The 25605-nt window shown below is 37.8% G+C and overlaps 1 protein-coding gene and 1 long non-coding RNA gene across 3 annotated transcripts; one reads left to right on the top strand and one right to left on the bottom strand.

Annotated features, from left to right (window-relative positions):
- The first annotated feature begins 3314 nt into the window (after nucleotides 1-3314).
- Nucleotides 3315-6254, top strand: LOC136068350 (uncharacterized). 2 transcript variants are annotated; one of them, XR_010629717.1, is made up of 5 exons: nucleotides 3315-3647; nucleotides 4128-4178; nucleotides 4707-4748; nucleotides 4984-5061; nucleotides 5667-6254. It is a non-coding gene; the product is annotated as an uncharacterized LOC136068350 (long non-coding RNA). The 2 variants fall into 2 exon arrangements; XR_010629718.1 differs by having other exon boundaries at nucleotides 4125-4178.
- A 1519-nt stretch (nucleotides 6255-7773) lies between these two features.
- LOC112009727 (18.2 kDa class I heat shock protein) lies at nucleotides 7774-8593 on the bottom strand. Its single transcript, XM_024042050.2, has one exon. The coding sequence runs from the start codon at nucleotides 8445-8447 to the stop codon at nucleotides 7980-7982; it is 468 nt and encodes a 155-aa protein (XP_023897818.2). The 5' UTR covers nucleotides 8448-8593; the 3' UTR covers nucleotides 7774-7979.
- Between the last annotated feature and the right edge of the window lie 17012 nt (nucleotides 8594-25605).

Genomic DNA, 25605 nt, shown 5'->3' with positions numbered 1-25605 from the left:
AAAAACAAAAAATACACATTGGTATGTTAAATAATCACATAAATTATTCATTCATTGATATAATTACCATACATCACTTTATCCAATTGTCAGCATCATTTGAAGAGGTCAAAAATATGAAAACATGACACTCTATTGGGACATTTATTATTTGGGTCCAATTGATACTCTCTCTACATTAGAGTGAAAAAACATGGTCTATTGAGATTTTATTTTTCATTTAGGTCCAACTGAGCCTTTTGTCAAGTTAAAGAAGATTAAAAGAGACTAAGGTCGTTTGCGATTATCAGAATCGTACAATCCTACTGATCCTGAATGATCACAAAAATCCTTGAATGATCCGGATCGTTTTGGGCAGGTGGGATCGTAAAATCATAGGATCATAGGATCCAGATCGGTATTTTGACAACTATGTCTTATACATCGATTGGTTGACACCTCTTGGTATTTTCAAAATATTTAGGATTTGAATCCCCCCTCCCCTGTTATACATAAAAATGTGATATCTGAACAAAGTTAATTTATAAAATTAATTGTAACCTTAGGCTACCACCTTACTTAATAATTTTTTTATTAGAGGTAAATTTTGACAAATCCACAATTAGATTATATCTTCTTCTTAAATCTTTCATTATTGCAAAATTTTTAGAAAATTAAAAATCAATAACTATGTTATCAATAAATTGTTTAAATTGCAAATTTTGTAATTTAAAATTATGTATAAAATATAAGTTTATAAATCATATAATAAATAATATCCGATTAACACAAAATTTGATATGTGTATTAAAAGTGTAAAGAACTTGTAATTCAACAGTTAGAATTTCAAAATATGTAGTAATGTTTATTTTATTGTGTAAGGTTATAACCTTATGGTACAACCAATTTTGTAGCTAAACTTTGTCATTTTCTTTATATTTACAACATATACAATAAATCAATTGATGTGTTAGTCTAATGATAAATAATAATCATTTTTTTAATAGAAAAAGAGTAATCATTGTGAATTGAACATTATAGGATAAAATTTTATTTTATTAAGAAAAAAAAATTACAATCGTGCACTCTTAGCATGATGATCACTTCACAAATACTAAGTTCTTGAGAGGTGAAGGGGACAAGGGCTAGGATTTAAGTTTTCAAAATGAAGTTTTACACATATATACACTTAATATTTGGTTGAAAGTAGAGGAATGAGAGAAAAATAGTAGGGCCTAAGTGTTTTCCACCCAAGCTATCAAAAATAAACCTCCCTAATTTGGGAAGAAAACAAAGAAGAAAATTGTGCTTTCTTGTTCACACTTAAAAAAGTATTTTTTGCCCTTTAGTTCACTATCGGAGTAAAAGTAACGCGTTACTCTTTGACATCATTTATTTTATTTTATTTTTTTGTCTCAAGTCTTAACAACTACCAACTTACCAGAATTATTTATTTTAAAAAAAAAAAATTGCCGGAATCAACGCTTTTTTTTTTTTTTTTTTNAGTAATCATTGTGAATTTAACATTATAGGATAAAATTTTATTTTATTAAGAAAAAAAAATTACAATCGTGCACTCTTAGCATGATGATCACTTCACAAATAGTAAGTTCTTGAGAAGTGAAGAGGACAAGGGCTAGGATTTAAGTTTTCAAAATGAAGTTTTACACACATCTACACTTAATATTTGGTTGAAAGTAGAGGAATGAGAGAAAAATAATAGGGCCCAAGTGTTTTCCACCCAGGCTATCAAAAATAAACCTCCCTAATTTGGGGAGAAAACAAAGAAGAAAATTGTGCTTTCTTGTTCACACTTAAAAAAGTATTTTTTGCCCTTTAGTTCACTCTCTTAGTAAAAGTAACGCGTTACTCTTTAACATCATTTATTTTATTTTATTTTTTTGTGTCTCAAGTCTTAACAACTACCAACTTACCAGAATTATTTATTTTTAAAAAAAAAAATTGCCGGAATCAACGCTTTTTTTTTTTTTTTTGCCTTATAAAGGTTCAGTATTAGACCCACCCAAAAATAAGCACCAACGCTGGGTATTACTATGTGGGATTTTAATAATAATTTATATAAGTAAAAAAATATATATATATATATATATATATATTTGAAGAAGAGACCACAGAAACTATTACTTAAAAGAAGTTGGCTAAATTAGCTTGAAGAATAGAAAAAACAGGTGGTCAAACATTTTCCATCATATAACAAAGTCTAAAATATGCAAACCATATTGCGTAATAACATGAGTAACCTTATAACCATTTCTCTTAACATTAGAGTAAATTAAATGGGGTTTTTTTTGTTATCACTTAAATAATATTTAACTAGTATTTAATATCATTATTTTTTTTTTATAAAAAAATATATTCTTTTTATTTTGTAATATGCTTTTTATTTTTTTGGAAAAATGCTAAAACTATAACAAATTTTACTAAAAAAACACTTAGAAACGATATCGTAATGAATATGATTAGTAACACTTTACGAAGATAATAAAAAAATATTTGAATGAATAATGTTAGAGATATTCTGGCTCTCTCAGAGCATCCCACTTCTCTTATTCTGGTTCTCTCTATTCATAGCCTTTGTTGGCTCAAGTCTTGACCTCTAAAGCTTGGTACGTTTTTGTAATCCTATTTGGCTCAAGTCAAGCTATTTATAGATTACGAAAATTACAAAAAAGATTGCTTAGAGTTTTGGGTCTTATGGAATTACTAATTTTCTGCCCAATTTTGTTTTAGGCCCTTTTGTTCTGTTAGGGTTTTTCAGCAATTCCTTTTTGTTCTGTTAGGGTTTTTCAGCAATTTAATTTTGATTTTTTGTTTGCTCTGTGATGATTATGAGTTTTTCATTTTGCTATGCATGTTTAATTTTCATTTTGTTTTCTTTTTTTGGTTGGTTCAGTTATGGTTTTATGGTGAGATTTAAGTTTTGTTGTAATTGGTTTTGTTATGGTTTGATGTGTTGTTGAATCCATAAATCAGACTCATCAAACTTTGGTTCTCTGCCATTTGATTTGCAAATTTTAGGTTTGGTTAGAAAACCTGCAATCAACATTTGGCAAAAGGGTATATTACCTCTGTTTACTGCTTAGGTATTACATGAAAGGACAAAGCTTTTTGGGTTTAACCATCTTTATTTTGCTTTATTCATATTACCTCTGTTTTTGTTACGTATTACCTCTGTTTGGATGATTAATAGGCAAAACATATTACCTCTATTTGGACAAAATACAGTTAAGTGAAAACTTTCATATTACCTCTGTTTCTTAAACTTTCATATTACAAAAAAAAAAAAAAAAAATGATTAGTAGGAAAAACATATTACCTCTGTTTCTATTAAATATTGTCTCTGAAACTTTCATTTTCAAACAGAGGCACGTTTCTGTTTTGCTTGGGCTATTGGGGAAACACCACTTTTGGAACTTAAAAAGCTTTAACCAATGGGTTTAATTTTAGCCCCAAAAAGTAGTGGTTATTTTAGCATCTTCACTATAAATAGGATTAAGCTTCAACTTGGGTTGGTGATTTCCCTTTACTTTTTTTAAACTTAAAATTTTCTATCTTAAATGGGGTACAAGTTTTCTTATAAAAAAAAAAATGGTATTGGGTAGGAAATAAAAGTCACAGCTTCCACCATTGTGGTGGTTTTGGTACAAGTATGCTTGCTTTTCATTGCAAGATATTTTGGTCTTCCTCAATGATACAAGTTTGCTTATTTTGTTCTCTTAATGCTTTTGTCTCTCTTTAACTTTTGTTTACATATGGTATATTTTATTAACTCATTTGGTTTATATATGATTAATGTTACTGATGTGGTAGATAGTTACTATTTAAATTAAAAAAAGGTTTGGGAGAGGTGGGTTAGGTTGATTTCAAAACTCAAACTTGGAACACATTGCTTGAGGTAGACATAACTTGCCATCGCAATGTCTTTTATTTTAATTTTCTTTATAATCTGTAGGACTGGCCTTTGATTAGATAGGTTCCTTGAACAAATTGAATTTGAGGAATTGTTACCCTTAAAACATATATTCTAATGCTTTCAATTGATCATGTTTGACAACCTACGTAGTTATTAACCTTTTTGTCTCCTTCAACTTATAACTTGCATTTCCATTTGCATGTGTACAAAGAAGTTTTTGCGTCCACACTGATGCCAAATGGTGAAGTTTTAAAAAGAAAAGAAGGTATATTCTTAATGATGTGTTTTTCTATTTAATGGTATTTTGTTGTATATTTGCTTCTCATTGGATATTGCACGATAGTGGTTATGTTTTTTAGAGACTTTTAATTATTGATTTCGTCCTTTTCAATGTTGGGCTTTTCTGGGTTTTGCATGTAATGCTATTCTTAAAATTTTAGTTGATAATCTATTTGAGTGATGAGGGGAAAAATCAAACATCTTGATTTGAATTATATGGAGTAGCAAGTAATAGGTAAATCATTCCAAATTTTTGTAGCATTCCCCGTTATAATGTTTTGAAGATAAAATGCTAAAGATAATTTTTTTTTTTTTTTTAAGAAAATATTATGCAAAGGGTTGTAATTTAGTGCTTGAGTTTTTTAATCACATTTATGATGAGTATTTTTGCTATATGTTATGTATGTTAAGAAAGTTTAGGGGTGGAATTGTCAAATTTACATCTTAAAATCTTTGTGAACAAGTAATTTTTTTGTTCTACCTCCTATTACAACCATGTTCTTTTTGATTTCAGGGTAAGGATTCTACAAATTTCTTAGAGCAATGCAGGATTGAGGTTGTCTAATCTTGGCTTTTGAGTAAAATTTGATTGTCAAAATTGCACCATATTTTTTTCAAATAAAAAAGATAATATTGCAACTAACAATGGCAAAACTGCTAATTTATGTGCGATCATTAAATTGTTGAATTTTGGTTAAAAGGTTGATATAAACCTAATTTTTGGCATCTTTCACAATTTAAGTGAATTCATGTAAATTTGTTTAAATGTTAATTTTTTTTTTGCCTTATAGGGCTTTGAGGAGTACATAAATTTGATTCTGGATGATACTGAAAAAGTCAACATCAAGAGGAAGAGCAAAAAACTTTAGGTGGGTTTATTTTCTCATTTTCATCTACTTTTATCCTCTCAAATGTGCATACTCTAAATGTGGTACATCTATTTTGTTATGGGTCAATTACATATCAAAAAAAATGTACAAGGTAGATTCTTCTTAAGCGATGCAAATATTCAGTTTCAAAAAATATTCAAGTTCTTAAGAGATGCAACACAACAACCACCTCTCTCTCTCTCTCAATAGTGGAAAGTGATGATTTCAGCAATTGTGTAAGTTGGCATTATGTTGCCTTTTCAATCCCATTGAGGTTAAGGATGGCAATTTAGATCCGACCCGTGGATACCCGGACCGGCTCGACCCTAATAGGCTGGATTTTACCCAGCCCGATAAAGAATAGGGTCGGGTATGGATTTTTTTTAAAAAAAAAACCCAAAACAGGTCTGGGTCGGGTCCGAGTTTTATAAAAAAAAATCCGGAACCTAACCCGAAACCCGACCCGGATAAAACCCGGTTAAAACTAAAATTACCAAAAAAACCCCAGTATATATATAAACTTATAAACCCTATCTTATTCTCTCATTTCACTCAACACACTACCCTAGCCGCCCCTCCCACTCTCACTCACTCTCCTCTCCCAGTCGTAGGTGTCGTCCATGTCTGCTTCAGGGAAAGCAGTAGCAGCTTTGGGCAGTCAGGGAAAGCAGTAGCAGCTTGTTGTCTCCAAACCTGAGCATTATTGTTTATAGTGTGGAGCATCGACGTTGATTTGTTGGAGATTTCACGGATGGGGTTCTTGAAGTCGTCGAAGTTGTTGAGGAAGTGAAAGTCTTTGCCAGAGGGTACGCCGCGAGAGGAGGCGGAGAGCTTGGACAGTGAGGAGGCTAGGGTTTGGGCCTTGTCGAATTCGGCTTCGACTTCGTCGTGGTGGTGGTGATGCTCATTCATCATCTGGAAATTCTGATTTTGATTCTTGGATGGTAGATTTAGATTTGGTTGTTAAGATTTGATGTTCCTTGCATGTGCTTGTTTTAGATTTTGATTTCAAATGTATTTGGTTTCTGTGAATAGTTTGATTTTAGCTAGAATAAGTGCTGATCAAGAGGCAGATTTCCTTTTGTTTTCCAGTCCGCCTGTGGACTTGCTTAAGACCTTAGAGGATGACTGTAATGGAGTTTATTAGTTTAATGATATTGTCGTTTTTAACCCCAAAAAAATAGTTTGATTTCAAATGTATTTGGTTTTTGTGAATAGGAAATTTGAATAGATTTGGTGGATTTGATTTGAGATTTACATAGATTTGTTGTTTGTGCTGCTGGGATTCTTTTTTCTCAGAAAAACATAATTTTTTTTTTTTTTTTTTTTATTGAGCCACGAATTGGGCCTCTGTTTTCAGGGCCCTGGCTGGGCGGGGCCCGTGGAGCCCACGGGGCCCGGCAGGGCGGGTCTGGGCCCCGGAAAAAAATCCGTTTAATAAACGGGTCGGGTTCGGGCCGCGGGTCCTGACCTGCGGATCGGGTCCGGGTATGAAGAAACCCGACCTCGACCCGAACCCGACCCGTTACCATTCTTAATTGAGGTCTAGCATCTTTGTACTAGCAATGTTAGAATTTAGATGCATATTGGACATCAAGAATGATTAATGTAATTTATGAAAGATATTTGATTGAACAAGTATGGAATTAACTATATTTGTGTAATTAATTGTATTGAATCAGTTATATATTTTCTAAATATGATCTCAAGCACTTGGTTATCACGATATCTCATTATATATGATAGATTTTATTACTTTGTAAATGATAAGTTTTATTAGTTGGGTATATAATTTATACCATGATATTGATTTTTTTTTTTAATTAAAAAAATTATCAATAATTTTCTCGTGCATCACACGAATTAGAGACTAGTTTATAATAATTCAAAGCCCACAATTTTATTCTAACACTTCACTTTTAGCCAGTAAAATATTAAGGTGACTTTGTTCTATTGTGATTCAACCAAATAGTAAAAGAAATCCACATATTTCCTTCATTGTGTCGAGGAGAAAAAGAGTGTGTGCATGTATATGTATGTGTGTGTGTGTATATATATATATATATAATTTTATTTACATCAGATTTGCAAGTTGTGGGCAATGACCAACCCCATATGTATATCACATCTTTCACACGACTATACTACATTGCTACTCTTCTATATCAAGCTATAGGAGAAATATATTTGAGTTTCTTCCTAAATTTGTCGTAAATAAATGAATATAAACAGCTGAGTTCGAATTGTTCATAAAGAAGACAAAGAAGTTGATTTACAACTATAGATATTAGAGATATACATACACCAACAAATGAAACTTTTCACCCGTCGTTTGATACTTTATTCATAGATTTGCATGTTGGCATACATAAAATTTCCATTAAAGCACTTTGAACAAAATTTGTTCCCTCTAGTTAATGCCCGTGAAGATCTAAGGAAACTAATTAAGATGATGTGTGGGAGATACTACGTCTCCCACATCCTGCAGTCCTGATCAGATAAGACCTTTTTATTGAGGTAATATCCACATAATTTTTCTTATTTAATGGATGAAGAGTCTTTTATACCTTGCGAATAAAATGCTAAGCTACATTATGCATGATTGCTGATCAAAACGTTGATGCCCGTTGCACTCAGAAAGATCTGGTTGACCGTTGGCAACTTGAGGAAGAAAGGAAGTCTAATTAAAACTGTTGAAAGAGTAAGCACCAATTTTAAGCACAATATCTTTGCATTCCTTAGTATTTTCAAAACATTACAAAGCTTTTACATATTCCCCGTACAGCATTTACTTGCAGGGACAAGTCATGAAAATTATCAAACAATGAAACAAACATTGTACTAAGATTTATTTTATGCAATCAGAATTTAAGGCCTATGTTTATATTAACTATGCTATATAAGGACCCAATCACAATTTAGCCAGAAATCTCAATGGACTTGACATCAGGCTTCTTCACCTCCACCTTAGGGACCGTCACGGTGAGAACACCATTTTCCATTGAAGCCTTAATCTGATCCATCTTTGCATTCTCAGGAAGCCTAAACCTCCTCAAGAATTTGCCGCTGCTACGCTCCACTCTATGCCATGTGTCTTTCTTCTCTTCCTTCTCCACTTTCCTCTCTCCGCTTATTTGCAGCACTCTGTCGTCTTCAACTTCAACCTTCACCTCCTCTTTGTTGAGCCCAGGAAGATCAGCTTTGAACACATGGGCTTCTTGGGTCTCCTTCCAATCCACGCGAGTGTCAACCAAAGTAGAAGTTTCTTTTGCAAACTGAGATTCAGATGAGAACGGGAAATCCTGAAATGGGTCCCAAATCTCGAGCGAAAATGGATCCAAGATGTTGCTTCGGCGGCTACCAAAGAAGCTTGGAATCAGAGACATCTTAGTTGCAAACTATTCTTAAGAGAAAACCTTAGAAGTTGTTGTTTGTTGGGAAAGCTTACAATGACACTTGCGACTGTAGATTGGTTCGGAAAGAAAGAATGTTGTGTATTTATAGGTTCTTGGAGGATTCTTCAAGCGTTTTCTCGCGATGGGGGCTCGAGCTGGATGCAAGGTCAACACCACGTGTGAGATCAAAATCCGACTCAAGGAAGAATCATCTCCAGTAGAGCGGTCCGAAGACAAACCCTACTTACCGAAATGAAAGCGTTAGACAGAACCAAGGCACTGCATGGTCCTCGGACTCAGGCCTGTGGGGAAACTACTCGCTCCTCTATACTTGGGTACTAGACAGAACCAGGTATTGCATAGTCCTTGGACTCAAACCTATGGGGAACTAGATACTTACAGAGAAATGAAAGCGTTAGACAGAACCAAGGCACTGCATGGTCCTCGGACTTAGGCCTGTGGGGAAACTACTCACTCTATATACCTGGGTACTAGACAGAACCAGGTATTGCATAGTCCTCGGACTCAAACCTATGGGAAACTAGATACTTACAGAGAAATGAAGCGTTGACAGAACCAAGGCACTGCATGGTCCTCGGACTCAGGCCTGTGGGGAAACTACTCGCTCCTCTATACCTGGGTACTAGACAGAAACCAAGGTATTGCATAGTCCTCGGACTCAAACTTATGGGGAAACTAGATACTTACAGAGAAATGAAAGCGTTAAACAGAACCAAGGCATTGCATGGTCCTCGGACTCAGGCCTGTGGGGAAACTACTCGCTCCTCTATACTGGGTACTAGACAGAACCAAGGTATTGCATAGTCCTCGGACTCAAACTATGGGGAAACTAGATACTTACAGAGAAATGAAAGCGTTAGACAGAACCAAGGCACTGCATGGTCCTCGGACTCAGGCCTGTGGGAACTACTCGCTCTCTATACCTGGGTACTAGACAGAACCAAGGTATTGCATAGTCCTCGGACTCAAACCTATGGGAAACTAGATACTTACAGAGAAATGAAAGCGTTAGACAGAACCAAGGCACTGCATGGTCTCGGACTCAGGCCTGTGGGAAACTACTCGCTCCTCTATACCTGGGTACTAGACAGAACCAAGGTATTGCATAGTCCTCGGACTCAAACCTATGGGGAAACTAGATACTTACAGAGAAATGAAAGCGTTAGACAGACCAAGGCACTGCATGGTCCTCGACTCAGGCCTGTGGGGAAACTACTCGCTCCTCTATACCTGGGTACTAGACAGAACCAAGGTATTGCATAGTCCTCGGACTCAAACCTATGGAAACTAGATACTTACAGAGAAATAAAAGCGTTAGACAGAACAAAGCACTGCATGGTCCTCGGACCCAGGCATGTGGGAAAACTACTCGCTCCTCTATACCTGGGTACTAGACAGAACCAAGGTATTGCATGGTCCTTGGACTCAAACCTATGGGGAAACTAGATACTTACAGAGAAATGAAAGCGTTAGACAGAACCAAGGCACTGCATGGTCCTCGGACCCAGGCCTGTGGGAAAACTACTCGCTCCTCTATACCTGGGTACTAGACAGGACAAGGTGTTGCATGGTCCTCGGACTCAAACCTATGGGGAAACTAGATACTTACAGAGAAATGAAAGCGTTAGACGAACCAAGGCACTGCATGGTCCTCGGACCCAGGCTGTGGGAAACTACTCGCTCTTCTATACCTGGGTACTAGACAGAACCAAGGTATTGCATGGTCCTCAGACTCAAACCTATGGGGAAACTAGATACTTACAGAGACATAAAAGCGTTAGACAGAACCAAGGCCTTGCATGGTCCTCGGACTCAGCCTATGGGGAACTAACCGCTCAATCAGACCATTGCGCCGAACAGAACAGAGGCGTCGCGTAGCCCTCGGACTCAGGCCTACAAGGAGGCCAACTACAAAACATCCCAAGTTAGGAGAGGACCAAGCCCATAGGGCCCTTGAGACGCGAAAGAGCTGCCCATGCACACGTTCTCTCTCCTTATCATCGTTAATGGCGCAACTGACCAACATGCAATTCAAGCTAAAGTCATACAGATCTAAGGAAGAAAGGAAAAGCAGGCGGCGTGTACACAAGTAAACAATTCAAATAAAGGGAAATCAAATTCGCATTACAACGATGAGTTCGTAAAAATTGCATGCCAAGAGCCACAGTACATAGAAGAGAAGTATAACATAATAAAATGACAACGTGAAAGCAGGACGAGCCGAGACGTCGAGGAGCCTACTCCTCTCGCTCAGGCTGGACAGAGGCAACCCCTGACCCCTCTGAGCCCTGGCCTGAGGGGATAGTCTGCGAGGGAACGGCGAGAGCAGCTACTTCCTCAGTGGTGGGGGGGCTGGATCATCGGAATAGATCTCCACTATCTCTGGGGCACCTCCTCACTCAAATGCTCCCCAGTTCAGCTGCCCGCACCTCTTCAGCAATCTCCCCAACCTCAGGGTCCTCAGGGGCGGCCTCATGGATAGCGGGGGATAATACGTTCTCCGCCTTCCATAGGTCGGACGCAGCCCCCACCCAGCTTGTTTAAGGGTCTCAGCCCAGACCTGAGAACAATATCGCCTACACACTCCCGGGACTTAAGCCTGCAGTCGGCCTCTACTGCAGCCACCCCATCAGCGTAGGCCACGGCTTCGGCCTCCTCCTAGCACGCTTGGCCATCTCCTTGCCATGATCAGCCTCGCCTTGGCCCGCAGGGCCTGGTCCCTGGCCCACTCGGCTGCCCTCTGATTCTCCTCGGCCTTAGCCACGTCAGCTCGCAGGTCAGTGATCAGATCCCTCGCAATTCGCAATTGCTCCTCCACCTCGCGTAGGCGCCTCGTCTGCTCCGTGCCTGGGTCTAGGCGCCTTCAAGACCAGACAGCACATTATCCCGCTCACTAGTCACTTCCTTCAGAGCCTTTCGGGCCTTGACGAGGTCAGCTTCGAAAATTCTTCAAAGTATTGGTGCCTGGTATCGCCAGTCGCGCTCCTTTTTAAGGGCCTCCTTTTGGTCGTTTGCCACCCCTCCAACGCAAAGATAGCTGGACGGCCTGTCAAAATGACCAATGTGCGATGAGCCCCATAAGAGAAAAGAGTGGGAGAAGAATTAAGGTTATAACCCTTACCATCCCACATACGTTAAGGCTGAGGAAGACCTGCTTGCTCGTCAAAGAGTCAGCTCAGCCATGTCCGCTGGGAGCAACAGGCTCCTCTCCAATGCGTCTGCCACGCGCGTACCCTCGCCCTCGTTGAAATCCCTAAGAGAGGCGTTATCCCTCATGGCTCCCGTGGAGCATCGGCGCTGGAGCCAGGCGTCAGCCCGAACGAGGTGGTGTCGGCAACCTGCCTATCCGGACTCCTTCCGCCAATCTTGAGCTGCTTGGACGGCCTTAGAACAGTGTCTCCTCCTGTGAGGACACCGTCCTATCCCCCACGATTCTTTTACCCTTATCCTTCTTCTTCTTAGGGCCAGCCGGCACGACCAGAGGGTGAACGGTCTAAGAAGGAGGGAGGAAGCTTCTGCCGAGCGAAAGTCGACTTAGCCTTCGAAGGAGGAGTAGGAGTTTTGTTGGCTCCCCCGGTTGGCCCTCAAGCAAGTCCAACAACTTGGTGTGGGTTTCCTCTTGTAACCATTGACGGCCGAGGAGGGGTTTCTGAAGCAAGGAGGTCTGCTTCGCTCAAATTGGATCACCCAGTCCCCGGGAGGATCCTCGGACTGATCAAGATGAGCGAAAACTTCAACGCGTCCCCTTCCCCTTTTGGAGCTCCCTCGGCGGCCTCGGCAAACAGTTGGGAAGAGGAGGGGACGGCTAATGTGACAGTTTCCTGGTCGGAGGCCCTCGGGGAACGAAAATCCGTCCTCGTCACAGTAATCCTCTGGAGCCGAGGATTTTGGCGAGGATGACGTGCTTCGGAACCGGAACGAATTTCTGGGTAGGTGTATAACCCAATTATGTGGGCGGCCCTCCTGGTTATCGTCCTCGTTTATGTTACACCGGCGCCCTCAGCACCTTTTGCAAATCTTCCGGTTGATCAGATGGAAATGACGCTGGAAGGCGTGCGGCGTCTGCAAACGGAAAATACCAGGACGTTAGTAAAAAGAAAGGGGGTAAAGAAAAAAGACGAGAGCTTGAAACCATCCTTCTCCCACTACCCCACCTGGTGTGCCCTCTGTTGTTGAGCAGTGAAGGCCATCGTGCCACTCCCCGACACAATGAGGAAATCCTCATAGAACCCCTTGCTGGTTCGGGGAGGCACTGAATGAGCCGCACCCTGTCGTCCCTCGTTTATGGTAATACGACTTGCCCTTAAGAAGCTGAAGATTGTAACACCAGTTTACGTCATGGTGGGTCAACCTCAGCCTCATCTTCTCGTTCAGGGCGTCCACAACAGCCCAGAATCTTAAAGACATTTATCCCACACTGGTGGGGGCCAACCGAAAGTGCATGAGGTAATCCCTCATCACCGGCCCTATAGGATCGTCATCCCCCTTCGAGAAGGCGACTACGGGAATTACACATCGCCCTCCTGCCTGTATATGCGCCACTCCCGTCCTCACAATGTCTCAGATTCACATTGCTGGGAATTTTATAGTCGGTGATGAATTTCTCCATCGCCTCCTCAGTATCAACGTATTTCTTAAACCTACCCATCCAGTAGAACGCCTAAAAGAACTAAGAAAGAACAGGCGAAGTAGAAAAAGGGTAACGAGAAAGAGGGGCCAAAGAGAGCGACTTACAGGAAAGAGAAAGGGCTCCTCGGACAGGCTTTTGTGCTGGAGTGCTAATAAGGGCGTGTCTGAACTCGGGAAGGCATAACGAATATCCTCGATTACAAATGAGGAACAGGAAAAGCAGTTCGTACTAGGGTATTTATACCCAAAATCGAGGAGCCATGCGGATTTTCCCACTCATGAATGCAGACGAATCTCCACCGTTGGATGGATAACTCCTCCTTGGACGTGGGGAGCACAGAGCCGCCTGGATTTAATGGCAAGACACGTTACGTGCTCCGAAGCGTCAGCGACGTGCCCTTGGCAGGTGAATGGGCCCAGCACGAGGGGTNGAGGATTCTTCAAGCGTTTTCTCGCGAATTCTAGCAGTTGTTTGTCTCCTCTGGTGACTGGTCTCGTTAACGAACTTTCTTGCTTTTCAATGAACTTTCCAGATTCTCTAGCATCTTTGCGAACCTTCTGTTGGACCTAGCGATTCTAGCCCAGTGAGTATACGGCCGTGCCACAATGCCCACAAATACCCGTACGTATTGGGCCTAATCCATTAGTCATCCAAAGTTTAGTGAATACAACATGATCATTATTATTATTTTGAGAAATAACCCAACCAACCAAAAAAAAAAAAACAACATGGAAACTTATTAGACACTAATATTTAACTAATATATATATATATATATATTTTTTAATATGAGATCTACTCTAATTTAATTTAAATGTATATATGTGTGAAATTTTTCCTTCAAAACTTGAGCCCTGACTTTAACCCTCTACATCCCACAATCACTTATACTTGTGGAGTGACTATTACACCAAGGGTGTGCGGTGATATAAGTTTGACCAATATAATTTCCTTTAACGTAGAATACAAATGATCTGTACCATTTTTTGTGTTTCATTTTATGTTTCACCAATTACAATTTGTCATGTATTTATTTTTTTTTCATTTTAAACTTTGATTGTTTTATAAGGAAAGTTAAACAAATACATGACAAGTTGTGATTGATGGAACATAAAGTAGAACACAAAAAATGGTACAGAAGATTTATATTCTATGGGTAATTATTTTGTACCTCCTTTTTTTGGGGTACGGTACTCACTAATAGGTAACCTGCTATACTAGGTTACCAAAAATCACATTTGATGGTATCATTCTCACATTGTATAGTACTAACATCACATGTGACTGTACTTTTGTCATATTCGGTGGTTCTCTTATTTTTTCTCACATTTAATGATACCATTCTCACATTGTGCAGTGCCAATATCACATGAGTGTACTTTTGTCATATTTGGTGGTTCCCTTATTTTTTCTTAAATTTGATGGTATCATCCTTACATTATGCAATACCAACATCACATGTTACTGTACTTTTGTCACATTTAGTGGTTCCCTTATTTTTTTTTCTTACATTTGATGGTTTTATTGTCACATTGAGCGGTACCAACATCACATTTGATCGTACCTTTCTCACATTCAATGGTACTTTAATTTTTCCTCACATTTGATAGTTCCATTGTCACATTGGGTAGTACCAACATCATATGTGACTGTACTTTTGTCACATTCGGTGGTTCCCTTATTTTTTTTCCTTACATTTGATAGTTCCATTGTCACATTGGACATTACTAATATCTTATTTGATCATACTTTTCTCACATTCGGTGGTACTTTAATTTTTACTCACATTTGACAGTTCCATCATTACATTGAAATTTGGCAACATCTTATGTGATCGTACTTTTGTCACATTTGATTGTTCTCTTTTTTTTTTTCTCACATTTGATAGTTCTATTATCACATTAGGTAGTACCAACATCACATATGACAATACTTTTGTCACATTCAGTTGTACTCGTTTTATTTTCTAACATTTGATGGTATCATCTTTAAATTGTGCAGTACCAAAATCACATGTGACTAGACTTTTGTCATGTCTAGTGGTTCAATTTTTTTTCTCACAAATGATGGTTCTATTGTCACATTAGGCAATATCAACATCACATTTGACTGAATTTTTCTCATATTTAGATGTACTTTAATTTTTTCTCACATTTGATAGTGTCATCCTCACATTGTGTAGTACCAACATCACATGTGACTGTACTTTTGTTTCATTTGGTAGTCTCCTTCTCTCTTTCTTACATTCGATAATTCCATTGTTACATTAGACAATACTAACATCACATTTGACCACAGATTTCTCACATTCGGTGATATTTTTGTCACATTTGATGGTTTTTTTTTTCTCACCAATTACCATACCTTTGAAACTTAGAAAATGACCGAAATACCCTTAGAACCTTAAAAAAATGATAGAATCACCCTAAAACTTTTATTTTTTATTTTTACCAAAATTACTATAAAACCCAAAAAATGACCGAAATAACCACGAAATACCTTGAAACTTAAAAAAAGACCAAAATTGCCATAAAATCTAAAAAATGGCCGAAATAACAATGAAGCCTAAAAAATGACCCAGATACCCCTAAGACAAAAAAAAAAAGACCACATGACCTTGAAACTTAGAAATTGATCGAAATGACCTTGAAACCTAAAAAATGACTCTAATACACTTTAAACCTAAAAATTTACCAAAATACCCTCAGAACAAAAAAAATGACCAAAATACTCCTGAAACCCTCTAATTTTACTAGAATACCCTTAGAACCTAAAAAAAATTATCAAAATATCCTTAGAACCTTAAAAATGACCGAAATGGTCTTAAAACCTAAAAAAATGACCGAAATACTCTTAGAAACTAAAAATGACTAAAAGACCTTTGAAATTTGAAAATGACCAAAATACCCCCTAAAACCTTTATTTGCAAGACCAAATTGACAATAAAATTTTATATAACCACTCTACTTGCATCCCCCCCCCCCCCAAAAAAAGTCTCGAGGGAACTTATAAATTTTTCTTGTTGTATTTTGTTGTATACTTATTGAAATTTAAAAGATGATAAATTATCTAAAAAAACTAATGGAGACTAACATGACTAACAATATGGTAAAAAATTTATTAATGAGCAATTTAAGATGCTACATGACCTCTCCAAGTAACTCTTTGGAATAGGTGGTTTAAGTTGTTGTTGTTCTTCAATTTTAGTAAAACTCATGATAGTGATCCCCTATGAGTTTCAAAATATCAAGAATGCCTAAAATAGCCTCATTAACATATAGAAATGACTAAAATTCCCTACAAAAATTTGAAAAGTACCTATATCCATGAAATCTCAAAATAACTTAAATATCTATAAAACATAAAATTTGAAAATGACTAAAATAGATTTTTAAACTTCCAAAATTAATCTAAAGAAGACTTCAAAATGAAAAAATAGCACTAAAACACCACAAATGACTTATATATCCTTGACACTTTCAAAATGATTAAAACACTTACAAACTTTGAAAATCACCAAAATGCATCAAAATCGATAAATTTGGTTATGTTAGACTGATATTTGTTTTTGTTTTTTTAGGGGGGGGGGGGGGGGGGGGAATGAGGCCGAGGATGTCAAAATCCTCCTCCCCGCCCAAGGATGCGTGCAGCAAGATTTTGAGGGGCTATTGTGAGACCAGGAAACCGAGCAGCCTCGGCCCACTCCAAACCAGGCCCAAATGGCCCAATCCGAGGAAGGATGACTACCCAAGGCCGAGTTGGGGAGCAAACTCTTCTTTGTATCCACGCCGAGGATCCCCTCGTCCTCGGCGTACTAAGGATAACTGTAGGGGAGGGGGGACAGACGCATAGCAAGTTGTCACCTCAACACTTAATACGTTCACCTAACCCTTCTGGCCGCATTAGTGGGGATGCAACCCCCGGGCAGGGCTACATCGATTAGGGTGAACCACTTGAGCACGGATGCGACCTCTGATGGGACAGGCAGCCAGAGGAGAAGCCAATGAACGATCAACAGAAGGAGGAAGAGAGTAATATATAAGGTGGACAAGCAAAATGTAAGAGAATAGGGGGGCGAGGAAAAGGAAAAAAAAAAGAGAAAAAAGGGCCTTGGCCGAGGAGCATCCCCTAGTTGTAAATTGTTCCAAGTATTTCTTCAAGAAAAGAAAAAGATGTTCATGCTTCTAAGATGCCGGTCAGCGCCTAAACCTTCAACCCACTCTCTACAAATTCATTGTTCTGGGTTCGTTGGGCCTATGACCAATCTCTTTTGGGCTTAGGCTACAAAAACCGACCCTACAATTATAATACATCCCTCACATAAAAGGAATTTCAAAAATTAATACATCCCTCACATAAATGAAATTCAAAAACTAATACATCCCTCCCCTAAATTGAATCCTTATTTTCTGTGAGTGGGAAGTGAAGGGAATTAGCCAATTTAGAAAGCAGCCTGGTGCATTTCTCAATCTAACAAATTACCCTTAAGACTACACAACATGCATAAAAAAAAATAGCTTAATGTCACTTCAAAGTTTGTAATAGACAATTTCGCAAATATCCTCTATGCATTCCTAAAATTAGTATTAAAATATAATATCTTTATGTATCTAATGTATATAGATCAATGCTAAGATTATATGCACTCCAAAGTTAAACTAAAATCAGGAATTGAGAGCTTCGCAACAAGTGCACAAAATTCTACAAAACAACGTTACTTTGCTTTTACAAATTTTTTTTTTTTTAAATTCAACAATAAAAATTTAAATAAAAGAAATGTTCAAAGCTAATAATCAACATGTCTACTAGCAGGTTAAAAAATAATTAATAGTATAATTACATGAATGACTTAATGCAATAATCAAGCAGCCTCTGGGCATAAAACAAAGCCAAACGATAATTTTGTAAAAAAGAAAAAGAAAAAAACAAAAACAAAAGACAATCCCTTACTAGTTAAGAAAAAAAAAATTGTAAGAAAAACTTACTAGTTAAGAATTGCTCCTAATTTTCTTGTAAATTTTCTTTTTCATTCTTGGTTATCTTGCCTAATTTATTTGTGTATCCACTCTCTGGACTAGGCACTAAACATAACTAATGGCATTAGAAATGTGCTTAACAACATTTGCCCAGGGATCTTGCTCTCTTTATTTCATATGAACAAATTTTCAAGAAATAAAATAAGCATCTATTAATATGAAGTTATGAATATGATACAACTCAAAAGTAAAAACTAGCATCAAAAGTAGTAGTCCGTTTTACCCTAGTTAGCCATTCGAAAATGCTATTGATTGATTCAATATGTAAATATAAAATTACAGGATGTTTCAAAAAATTTCGTTATTTTCATCTACAACTTAAATTCTTTTTTCTTTTTTTGTTAATCAGAAAATTTTATTAGCATAGACACTAGAAACAACCTGAGACGCTATTCTCAAAACAAAACAAATAACAAGCAAAAGTACAAAAAACCCAATTCTGCACTAGCCAAAATGCAACACAAAAGCTCTCAAACTTTAAAGCTAGAAAACACTCAAAACAAAAAGGCAACACAAAAGCTCTCAACACAAGAAGGTGCATGACACAAAAAGACTCAAAGATTCAGGCCTTGTTAAAAAAAGGAAAGCAAGAGTTCAAGTTGGCAAACTAAAGAGACTGGTTGGAGAAAAAAATGTAAAGAGATTCAACAACTAAACTCACTGTACAAGTGGGAAAGACTCAAATAATCCGGTCATAGAGGTGAAGGCTCAAAAAGGAAAGTAGAAGAAATGTAAAGAGATTCGATAACTTGTCCTGTGACCTAGAAAGGAAACAACTCAAGCAACTTAGATTAAGGTCAAATGGGCTCATCCTTTGGCATGGGGTTCTCTTGATGGTTAAGAATTCAATGAATATGTGCTCCTTGATCTTCCAATATTAAACTCGAAATTTTAGTAAACTCTTCTTGTGATCTACTTGTGTCTCAAGGTTCAATTTTATTTAGAAAATAGTTTAGGATAAAATGTGTACTCGAAATTTAGGAAAATCATAACAGAAATTGCAAATCCAAAATTCATGCCTCGTTTGTCACGTAAGCTCGTCATGTCTTGAAAACTTTTTGTTCAAAAAATTTTGATTGAGAAAATGGGACATGGCATTTAGGAGTCTATAAGACGCATCATGCTTGAAAATTGTGACAATTTTGAAAAAAAAAAAAAAAAAAGTTAAAGCAGAAACACAAAAATTTTACTTGAAAAAGCATGAAAAAAGAGAGGTAAACTAAAAAACTCTTTAGTTTTTTTTTTTTTTTTTGGAAAACAAGATGACTAATTCTAAAAAACAAAGGTCCTAGAGGAGAAGATGATTTTTTTTTTTTTTTTTGAAAAGGGAAACATAATTGCTAAAATTTGAAAATGATTCTAGAAAATATTATTTTATTTGGGGGGGGTGGGGAACCACTTTTTTTTTTAACAACAAATAAACCAAAGAAAAGATTGGAATTGGAATGGGGAACACACTTTTTTTTAAAGACAAAATTGATTTTTTTTAATAGAAAATATTGACATTTTTTTTTAAACAATTTTTTTTAACACTATTCACAAGAATGCAACAAATGAAAGTGGAAGAAGAAAAGACGACTCAAGGTGTTGCTAAGAGATGATCCAGAAACTGCAAAGGCTCTTTTGAAATTTGTGACCCATCTGTCATCCTAGTGTGGAGCTCTTGATCCTTAAAACTTAGGACTGTACTAGACGGGGGGTTCCTGTTGGATGTGCCATAGTCTGTCATTGGCCTTAGGAGGCCTTAGAAAGAATAAATGGCTCTCAAATCCACAAAGGAAACCTTTAAATCCAGACATATTAGTACTGTCAAAAGATTGGACCACCTAAAAATGCATGTGCGCACTCAAGCTCTAAAGACAATCATCCATTCATCCACAGTCTAAATACAATTAAAGTTAAACTTCAAAAATCTCCAATGGAGTCGCCACTATAAGTTCCATGATCCGTAACCCTTTTAGATGACTTTTGATGCCCATTTTTGACAAAGAGCCCAACAATAGAAGAAGCCAACAATAAGGAAGATGAAAGAGAACGAGGGGCAAAACAGTAAAGAAATAAGGAAACAAGCCCATTGGGTTGAAGTGGCAAGATTGATGGCTAACAGGCTCATGAAAATAACAAGAGGTAAAGAAGAAATAAATGGGCCGAGAAAGCCCAAGTAATGAAGTAGTAAGCCCATGGGAATGATAAGAGGTAAAGAAGAAGTAAACAGGCCAGGGAACCCCAGTGAATAAATTAGTAAAATTAATGGGCTAGCATGGCTAGAATGATAGCCAATAAGCCCAAGTGAGTAATAAGAGGTAAAGATGTAGTAAAAGGGCCGAGGCAGCCCAAGGAAGCCTAAGGAATTTAGCAATAAGTCCATGAGAGTAAAAAGAGGTAAAGAAGAAGTAAATGAGCCAACGAAGCCCAAGGAATAAAGTGGTAAAATGGGCTGACATGGCGGAAATGTTGGCCAATAAGCCCAAAATAGGTAAAGACGTGGTAAGTTGGCCAAGGAAGCCCTAAGCAAGGGATTAATGAAGAAATAGGTTGATACGGCAAGAATATCAGCTCGCAAGCCCATAGGGTAATAAGAAGTAAAAATAAAGACAAAGTTGTGGCAGACATGAAGAAACAGTATGACAGGATTAATGGCCAAAAGGCCCACAGCCATAAAGAAGAAAGCATGGGCTAAGTAGGCTATGAAGATGAGGCTTTCGCTTGAGTAATACCCAGCCCAAAACAGGATGAAAGGAAGAAAACATGAGCCCAAAAGACTACGCATCCTTCACACCACAAAGGATAAACATTAACTAATACCTACAACAAAACTAGACAACGCAAGGGCAGTAGAAATGGTGCGAAGACTGAAAGAAACAAATTCAGATGCAGTGGAGCATGCACAAAGGGTCAGGGCACCATCACTTGTACCTAGCCAATACATGGGAGGTGGGCCACGGGTCAAGGTATTTAGAGGGTGTGGTTTGGTAGTGGAGAGAAAGAGGGGTCTATTTTGAGGTTCCCGCTTAAGCTTCTTGGGGGGAAATGTCCTGCTGGGATGGAATTTCACCCAGAAAAGGTTAGTATGGGCTGGGACCACTTGACGCATGCCATAGAGGTAGATGATGAGGTAGTTTAATCCTTATCCATAAGCGTAAAACAAGAGCAAAGAAAGGTAAGAAACAAGATAAGTAATTTTGTCTAGAAATGGAAAGTGGTGCAACCAACACACTTTGAGCAGAGGTAGTGGTTGGAAAGCTAGCAGGATAATGGGTAGTCTTGGAGGGATGCCCATAAGGAGCCAAAAAGGGTTGAGGGACAAAAGAGGCAAATCCCACAATGGTAGACGATATAAAAGGGGTAGCCATGAACAGTAAGGGAGGAGGGAGGCGAGAGGTAGAAAAGGAAGAAGGTGAAAAACTCATTTTAGTCCCTACATTTTCACGCGATTCCCACTTTGGTCCCTAACTTTTTTTTTTCACTGATTTTAGTCCCTATCCTAAAAAACACGTCTCGTTTTAGTCTTTAACGTTATGTCAGAAACCAAAATTGCACAGCTGGCAAACAGAAAAAATTAAAAATATTAAAATAATGCCCACTGTGTCCATGTGGCTTTCCATGTCAGCCTCCAAATTTAAAAAAAAAAATATTATTAATTTTAACTAAATAAAAAAATTAAAAACAGAAATAAAAACCAAACCCAGTAAGAACAAGATCAACAAAACATAAACCTAGCAAATTTAAAACCCAAAAAATTAAATTCAAACCCATATTTCAAACCCCCACACCACCAATACACTTCGGAATCCACCATACCCACGGCTACGTCACACCCACACTGACATCGGAAGATTGGAAGCTTGTTTGTTTACTCGTCGTTGCAATTGAAGGGCTTCCAATCGATTTTGAGTCAGAAGATCGGAATATCGCTGCACCAGTTCTCGGTCTACCTCGACGCTAGTACAGGCGGAGTGGGAGGAGACGGCATGAGTTGCCACTAGCGAAGACTGGTTCTTCCTCGTGGTATTGAAGTGATTGTGAGAATAGCAGTGAGGACTGGTTCTTCCTTATGGTCTTGAAGCGATATGCCACGAGAGGCGGCGAAGAGCGCAGAGCCAGAGAGAGCTTCACGAAGACGAAGACAAAGAACAATAACAACAACAACGCTACGATTCTTCTTCTTCGATGAGTTTCGTACAGAGAATAAGCAAGAAACCCAAACCCACTGATCTACAAAACAATTTCCATGACCAAAGACCCAAAACCCATGATCTCCACCATGAAAGCACCTCCTTGCAAACCCACATCCCAGGCAAACACGAGTAAGAAGAAAGCAGCGTCGGCTAAGAGAGGAGATGGTTTTGTTGTTAGGTGAGGTTGATTTTATTTGGGTTTGATAGTTTTGAATCTAAGGTTGGAGGTGGTTTGGTTTCAACTCTATGGTTTGGATCTGAGGTTTATGTTTGGTTTCTCATAAAGTATAAGAAAATTTAGGTTTTAAGTTTTGAGTTTGGGGGCCAAAAATCTAGATTTGATTTTTGTGTTTGATGTTTTGGTGGTGTGGGGGTTTGAAATATGGGTTTGAATTTAATTTTTTGGGTTTTAAATTTGCTGGGTTTGTGTTTTGTTGATCTTGTTCTTGTTAGGTTTTAAATTTGTTGTTCTTGCTGGATTTGGTTTTTATTTTTGTTTTTAATTTTTTTTATTTGGTTAAAATTAATAAATTATTATTTTTTATTTAGATGTTGACGTGGAAAGCCATGTGGACACAGTGGGCATTATTTTAATATTTTTAATTTTTTCCGTTTGCTAGCTGTGCAGTTTCCGTCTCTGATGTAACGTCAAGGACTAAAATAAGACGCATTTTCCAGGATAGGGACTAAAATTGGTGAAAAAAAAAGTTAGGGACCAAAGTGGGAATTGCGTGAAATTGTAGGGACTAAAATGGGTTTTTCGCCAAGAAAGAATAGAGGAAAACAGAATACAGGGATATATAAAAGAAAGGAAAGAAAGATTATAAAGAAAACAAGAGAGAAAATAAACAATAGGAATAGAGGTATGCATTAATAGACCACATTTTCTCTCCTTCTTGATAGACTCACTCTCTGAAGATTAAGAATCAAAGCTCAAACCATTTAGGCCCTTTCTCCTGAGTGTGTAACTTCTATGGCAGGAGCCTTTCTTGAGGTTACTTGCGTTAGAGATCGATTCCCTTCTTGGGTTTGCTTCTGCTGAAAAGTTTAGCCTATCATCTAGCAAACAAGCTTTTTTATTATTAGCTGTGTTATTGGATGACTTACCCACTGCTTGGTTGGAAGTTATTGAGTTATTTACTCTTTTCTGATGAAGTGTTATTTCTACTTGTTGTATGACTCTGCCGTATCTTTGTTAACTTTCTTCACAGTGTTAGTTTTATTTATTACGCTTATTATCATAGTTATCTTGTTGTATTGTATTTCTACTGCAACACTTGTAACAGTTATTCCTGCTATGATCACATTGTACGTTCAACCCATAGTACCCATGTCATGACACGTCTACATTGGGTAGGCCTGACTTGTGCACAAGCTGGCCTAAAGCGTAGTCCCAAGATGGCCAGTCCTAACTCTCTTACCTCAAACTAATGGGCCATAGTGCAACAGAAGGGGTTGAGGCCTAATAGTGCAAAAAGGCCTTCACAATGACTTATTGGCATGTCGGTTCCTTCTTGCTAAGGCGGTGTGCACAGTACTTAACCTTTCTAAAAGCAGTTTTAGACTTAAAGTTGGAGTGATCCTGGAATGACACGAAGACTCTTAAAAAGAGGCAAATGAGTCACCACCTGGTTATAGGTCTAGGAACCATAAAATGAATCCATGAAAGTCTACCTACAAAACTAGGTTCGGAGTTAAGGTATAGGATGGAAAGAGGTTAGGCATCCCAAGCTTGCCTAGCTATAGCTAGCCTTCGTATATCGTTACTAGATAGTGGTTGAATAAGGTCTGCTTAATGAACCTATGTGAAGGCGCGCATGTATCTAAGCCTTAGAATTCGTTTACAGGTCATGTGAACAAATAAAATAGAAAGTAAGAGATAGATCATATGAAAGGCAATCAATCATGTGAAGGTCAAAGGGATGTATAAGCATATGCACAACTGATGATGTGAATATGAAAGCATGTGAGAAGTCAAGTATGTGAAATATGAGCGTGTAGACATGTGAACTTGCGAAAGGTAATCAATCATGTGAAGGTCAAAGAGATGTATAAGCATATGCACAACTGAACATGTGAATATGGAAGCATGTGAGCAGCCAAATATATGAAGATATGTGTGCAAGCATGTGAACATACAATAGTGTGAAAATATGAGTGTGTAAGCATGCGAACATGGTAGCATGTGAACATGTGAATATGCAAGCATGTGAGAACCCAAGCATGAGAACATCTAAGAACTAAGACATGCAAAATATATGAACATATGAGCATACAAGCATGTTGAACATGTGAGCATGTAAGCATATGAGTATGTGAACATGTGAGAATTTAAACATAAGATAATACAAGTATGTGAGAATATGAGCAGACAATCATATGAGCATTTATGTGCCCAAGTACACATACCTCTTACTGCCTAATCATCTTAGCATTCAAGTACAATCGTCAAAGCATTTTAGCACACAAATGTCTAACTTCAAGATCATTTAAGCATCCAATCATATAGACATATCATTATCCAAGTGTGTGCACAAATGTGTGTATATCGAACATGTGAATATAAATGCATGTGAGCATGGGAGCATGCGATAATGAAAGCATATGAGCAAGGAAGCTTAGGATCATCAAAGCATGTGAGCATGGGAGCACTTGATCATCAAAGCATGTGAGCATGGGAACGTATGATCATCAAGGTATGTGAGAATGGGAGCATGTAATCATTAAAGTATGTGAGCATGTGAGCATTTAAACATGTGAGCATCCAAGCATGTAAGCATCCAAGTGTATGTAAGAATGGGAGTATATGATCATTGAAGCATGTAGAATCATAAGAAACCAAGCATGTAGGAACATGCAAGCATGAGAGCATATGGGCATGTAAGCATGTGATCATCAAAACATATGAGCATGAGGGCATGTGATCGTCAAAGCATGTAGACATGAGAACATATGATCATCAAGGCATATAGACATGGGAGCATATGATCATCGAAGCACGTGAAAATAGGAGCATGTGAACATTCACACGTGATCATCAAAGCAAGTAGACATGTGAGCATGTGATCGTCAAAGTAAGTAGACATGTGACCATTTGATAAACAAAGCATGTAAACACACAAGCACATGAGCAATTAAGCTTTTAAGTACACATACATCTTATTGTTTAATCACCTTAGCATTTATGCACAATCATCAAAGCATGTGAGTGCACGAGCATCCAATTGTATGAGCACATCAGCCTCCAACATTATAGATATATCTCATCCAGGTGTGCACACATG

Source organism: Quercus suber, unplaced genomic scaffold (assembly GCF_002906115.3).
Source record: "Quercus suber isolate HL8 unplaced genomic scaffold, Cork oak 2.0 scaffold_111, whole genome shotgun sequence".
Taxonomy (NCBI): Eukaryota; Viridiplantae; Streptophyta; class Magnoliopsida; order Fagales; family Fagaceae; genus Quercus; species Quercus suber.
This window is presented reverse-complemented; position numbering and strand designations above follow the sequence as displayed.